Consider the following 5,351-nt stretch of genomic DNA (forward strand, 5'->3'; position numbering starts at 1 on the left):
GCTTATTGTTTGTATTGGGCTTCAAGACTGAAGGGAGGATACAGGGTAAAGTGTAATTACACATCTTGAGCAAATTTAAAAAAAAAAAAAATTAAATTTAAAAATCAAGGAGGAACTGAAGGAAATTATTTAGATTGTTGCACCTGTTTCGCTGTCTCAACAGGTTGGACTCACAGCTTAGTGGTTCTTGTCGTATTCACGTATCCTTATTTGTGCTGTTTAGCCTGTATTTTTATTATTTGCATAATAGGAATCCCTCTCATGAGAAACACAACAGAATTTATTCTTTAATTTTTCATAAAGCACCATGAAATATCTTATGAAAATGATTGTGGCTGCCTGCCAAGTGCGATTTCTAACTCAGGTAGAGGGGTAAATTGTACGTAAAATGCTGCTTGTGGAACCAACGCTATATTTTTGTAAATGATGCGTGAAATTAAGTCCATCTGATGATTTGCTGCTTATAAAAATATTGATTACACCTTTTTGGCTTCATCTCTCTTTGACTGTGTGACTATCCAAGATGTAAATGAAGATGTAAATTTACACAAATTTCATTTACGAGAGCGCGGGTGGAAAAGAGACTCAAACTTTAGTACCACATTCAAGCTAGTTTTAATAGGCACATTATGAAAAGTAACTGAGTCAATGAAAAAGATGGGGGGAAAAAAACAGGTTAAACATTGCTCTTCTACTCTTCATTTCCACCAATGAAAGCACAGATCATTATAACAAAGTGGAACACAGAAACTTGCGTGTAAACAGTTACTACAGCAGGGAGGAAGGAGGAAGAAGGGAGACGTAATGGGAACATAACATTTACATTTGAGGAGATTTTTTTTTAACGAATAAGCAGAAGCACATCCTGTTGCTGACTTCTGAATGAACTTTTCCCACTGGCATATTTACAATGTAACATCCAGCTACTGACAGAAACATGCCTCATAAAAAGAATAAGCAATTGCCCAACACAATCTTTCTAGATGAAAGGAAAATCAATTTTGTTTAATTGATTTTGTCACATAGTAACAATTAAGATGTAGCTCACCCTGCTACTAACAACGGTGCAAACGGTTAGCTACAGTCAGCTTTTGATCTCCAGCAACTGTCTAGACTACCTGCTCTCCTCGCTGGCCTGACAGCTTCCTACGCTGACATGAGGTGAGTTCAGGTTTGAACCTGTTTTAGCTTTGAAGCCTTGCTCGACTGTCAGGGCACAATGCACGTTGCCTTTCGAAGAGCGAGATAGCCTGTAACAACATCAGTGGGCAGGAGACGGATGTAGGAGAACTCCTCAGAAGATGTGAAGCGCAGCTTTGTCTGTGGGTCTGTGTAGTTTGCCTGAGGAAAGACAAGAGAGATTACTCAGTGTGTTCTTTGTACAAGACTTGGCTAAAGTAATACTGTCCAACTTAAAACATTTTTTTTAGCAGAACGGTTACTCACAGGGAGTCCAGAGATGTCTGAGTATTTCTTGGCTGGTTTTAGGGATGGCGGAGCATCAATGTTGTAGTCTACAAACACAAAAGGGTCATAAGATGAACTACAAATTTGAAATGTACTGTTATCTGCACTATTTTCACAGAGAAGTGGCTTTTAAAGTCTCATCAGTCTCATTACTAATGCAGCAATTCTCAAACTACTGCATTAAAGATGAGAGTCGCTGCAGGTGGGATGCAGATGACTAGAGCAAAATACAGAGCAAATCTTTGTTGGACAAAACAAATCCTTTTTTTTTGGGGGGGGGGGGGGGGGGGGGGGTAAGTGGTAATTTGTGCTTTTGCTTTAAAATGGCAAATCATTCTCTTTTTATTTAAAATGTCAGCTTTGTTAGTCACATTTTAAATACAAAAAAATGTGTTTTGGTATTAATTCACCACCATTTAATAAAATGGAAATGGAGCTGGAATTGTTTATAGCTGACAAATGCAAAAATGACTCCAGTTAAAAGAAGAAACTCACAGTTGGGATCATTGAGCTTCCAGGGTAAGGTACGCTCCAATGCCAGAATCTGTTTGAGGTTCTTCCAGGTCCGGTTCTTTTTGCCTGCTGCTGCTCCGCCAATTCCCGAATGCTGCCAAGATTAGAAAAGCGGAGGGAAAAAAGAAGGAGAATAAAAATTTAAGGAGAAACAAAGGAACAGGATGAACTCAGATTCATGCAGACATATGCACCCACCATGAATGTGTGGTCTTTAAATGGTGGAGGCTTTACAGTGGACTCTGTGATGGTGCTGGTTGGACCGCTGTCCGCCGATCCCACGGCCTTCACCTCAGCCACCGTCTCTACTGTTGTCATCTGATAAGACACAACAGTTAGATATACAGCAAACATGTTTGACTTAATTCACATGTTCAACATGTTATGCATAAATGGCAAAAGTTGGCTATACCCAGCTTAGACTGAAACCTCAGGTGCTTACAACAAGAAAAATAGTTTACAATCATACCTGAGCAGGAGTAACAATGCAAAAGAGAATTTGTTTTTTTAAAAAGAAAATACAAAATACAAACATAATCTATGACAAAAAAAAATTATATCAGGAATGTCTCAAAATCATTTTTACACAACTAAAACAAATGAATAAATCCAAAAGTCTAAAAAACTTTAATTCACTGAGAGTTGTTAAACATCAAATTTACTAGAAATGCACTAGTTGATTGGCCAGGGCCCAGGACTGGATGATTTCCAGTGGTTAAGGCCCTTTTCGATGACTGATCAGCCTCCCACATGACCAGTTGTGAGCCATGCGTGCACACACAGACACACACACACAAACTCTCTCAGCCACACAATGACATGTCGTTAGCGTGGAAGCTCCTCACTGTGATCGAGGACATGAAGATCACCAAAGTTAACCACAGGGGGACTAGTATGAAAATCCTCATAACAACAAACCTAATAACAGGTGTCAAAGCTCAGAGCCTTGGTATGTGCAAAAGACCAAATCAAGTATGAGCAAAATATAAAAAAATGAGAGAGGAAAGAGAAAACGGATGATGTCCTATTGCCTGGTAAACATGCTGGAAAATAAGAAAAGTACATAACACTGGTTTTGTCACATAAATCTGTTGCAGCCGCTTTCTTTGGTAAACTAAAATTTGTCAGGTAAAGCTTGGTCTGCATCAGCTCATTTTCCTGTTAATCATCTGTACCCGTTTCCAGCAGCAAAGCACTTTATTTTTCGTTGTGTGAGTGAGAGAAGATCCTGTAGCTTGCTGCCGTTTGGGGCAACTATAAACTTTAATCACTTCTCTTATTGTGAAAATAATATTTAGAAGAAAAGAAGACTTTAGTTTACATGTGCAGTCAATTATAGTTCTGAGAAGGAAAATCGGAGGTCACAATTTAAAAATTGGCAATCCGAGTCGGTGCATTTCTGCCTTTGAAGTTTGATCGTGCTGATTGTTGGTTTGTTTGTTTTTTTATGGACATATTTTTTATTATTACCCAACTCTTGGTGCGAGTTTTTGATAATGACAAAAAGACGTTGCAACACACCTGAGGTGTTTTACTGTGCCTCGGTTAGCTTTTACCTGTGCCTGGGTTGTTGCTGTAGTAACCACTGGCTGCCCTTTCTTCTTCTTGCTGCTGTTCCCGGTGATCTGCTGAGTGGCTGAAACAGCGGGACTGCCGGGACGTTTCTTCCCACGGAAAGCGGCGGTGCTGGCGGCTGGCGGGGGAGTCTTGACGGTTATAGGGATCTGAGTTGCCATAGGTGGTGATTCTGGAGCAAAGTACCTATAATATATAATTATAAACGTTGTTTTCTCCCTCGGCACTTAGCATGAGCCAACCACTATCCTGATCGTAAACAGCGTTTCACCCGGATGTGGAATCAATTCATTTCCGCCTACGTAAGCCGCTAAATAGTTGACATTAATATTTATTGATGATTATAAACTATACTGTGTTAACCACTAATTGTAAAAACATAACATATATATGTTATTAAAATTATATAAATAATATACAAATAAATATATATATTTATGTTACCTCCACCCTCCACATCTTCTTGAGCTCTTCTGTGAGCCCTTAGTACTTTTCCATCTCCTGGTGTTCCTTCTTCCTAAGGTTCCTCACGTCAAGTCAACTCAAAATTTATTTCTATAGCACATTTAAAAGACTAGTGTACATCAAAGTCCTTCACAATAAAACCGCAATGTGGGCAGAACAAGGAACAAATAGTTAAAATTACATTACATGGTGTAGTGCAGGCTGAATGAAAGTCAAACTAATTTGCATCGAAAGTGAACAGGTGAACGATTGAATTGATTCCGATGTACGGATATCAACTGGGAGATTATTCCAGAGTCTAGGGGCAGCAATGGCAAAAGCACGGTCACCTCTGATTTTTAAACGAGAACTTGGTCGCATTAGGAGCAGTTGGCTGGAGGATCTAAGTGCTCTCTTTGGGTTGTACAGATCAAGGAGATCAGTTAGGTACCTAGGGGCCAGGTTATTCAGAATTTTAAAAGTGAGCAGAAGGATTTTGAAATCAATGCGATTCCTGGTGGCATAGCTACGTTTATCACTACGACTGTCTTCTTCTGCTTGTCCACCACTACTATATCTGGTTTGTTCGCCATCACCATTTTGTCCATCTGTATCTGGAACTCCCACAGGATCTTACCTCGGTCTCAGCTATCTTAGCTAGAACTTAGAACTTAGACTTCAAACTTTTTTTAATTGTCATTGTGCAGTTTCTGGCACAGCGAACTTGGATAACAGGACCACAAAGGTGCGAAAGTAAAGAAAACAATATACAAAGAAGAAGAAGCAATATATATGTATATGTGAGTAAACTATATACATGGTGTATGTGTAGAAACATTGAAACAGAAACATTGTGGGACTGTATACAAGGGGTCTGTGGTCATTTAGGATGGGGATGGTAATTCCACTGAGAAGGGGTGTCTCCCATTTTTACCTCGGGACTTCCAGGTCTACTCGGCACAGATGTTCTTGTATACTATCCCGGCCACTTGGTTCTGGCGTTCCATGTATGCCGTGCCTGCTATTTCTTGCACCCTGCTGTTATGTGCTGGATTGTCTCAGGGGCGTTTTTACACAGCCTGCCTGGGTCTTGCCTGATCGTACTTAGGGCTTGTTCCTGTGCTGCCATGATTAGCGCCTCTGTGCTGTCTTTCAGTCCAGCTGTGTTTAGCAACTGGTAGGATTTCTGGATGTCAGCCACTTCCTTCATCTGCTCGTGGTACATACCGTGCAGGGTCTTGTCCTTCCACGATGGTTCTTCTCCTTGCTCCTATTCTTTCTTGGGTTTCTGCTGATTGAGGTATCCACTAAGCACACGGCCTGTTGTGGCCGTCTTCCTGATGTACCCATGG

At 40.3% G+C, this 5,351-nt stretch overlaps 1 protein-coding gene across 1 annotated transcript; it reads right to left on the reverse strand.

Annotated features, from left to right (window-relative positions):
• Positions 1-599: 599 nt before the first annotated feature.
• Positions 600-3,839, reverse strand: ino80c (INO80 complex subunit C). Its single transcript, XM_085473717.1, has 5 exons — positions 3,537-3,839; positions 2,179-2,298; positions 1,963-2,074; positions 1,447-1,514; positions 600-1,341 (listed from the first exon to the last, which is right to left on the reverse strand). Exons 1-5 carry the CDS (start codon positions 3,714-3,716, stop codon positions 1,210-1,212), a joined length of 612 nt encoding a protein of 203 aa, XP_085329843.1. The 5' UTR covers positions 3,717-3,839; the 3' UTR covers positions 600-1,209.
• Positions 3,840-5,351: the final 1,512 nt, after the last annotated feature.

This window comes from Copadichromis virginalis, linkage group LG11 (assembly GCF_057382275.1).
Source record: "Copadichromis virginalis isolate Kocher_CV1m ecotype Utaka linkage group LG11, C_Virginalis_male_GT1.1, whole genome shotgun sequence".
NCBI lineage: Eukaryota > Metazoa > Chordata > Actinopteri > Cichliformes > Cichlidae > Copadichromis > Copadichromis virginalis.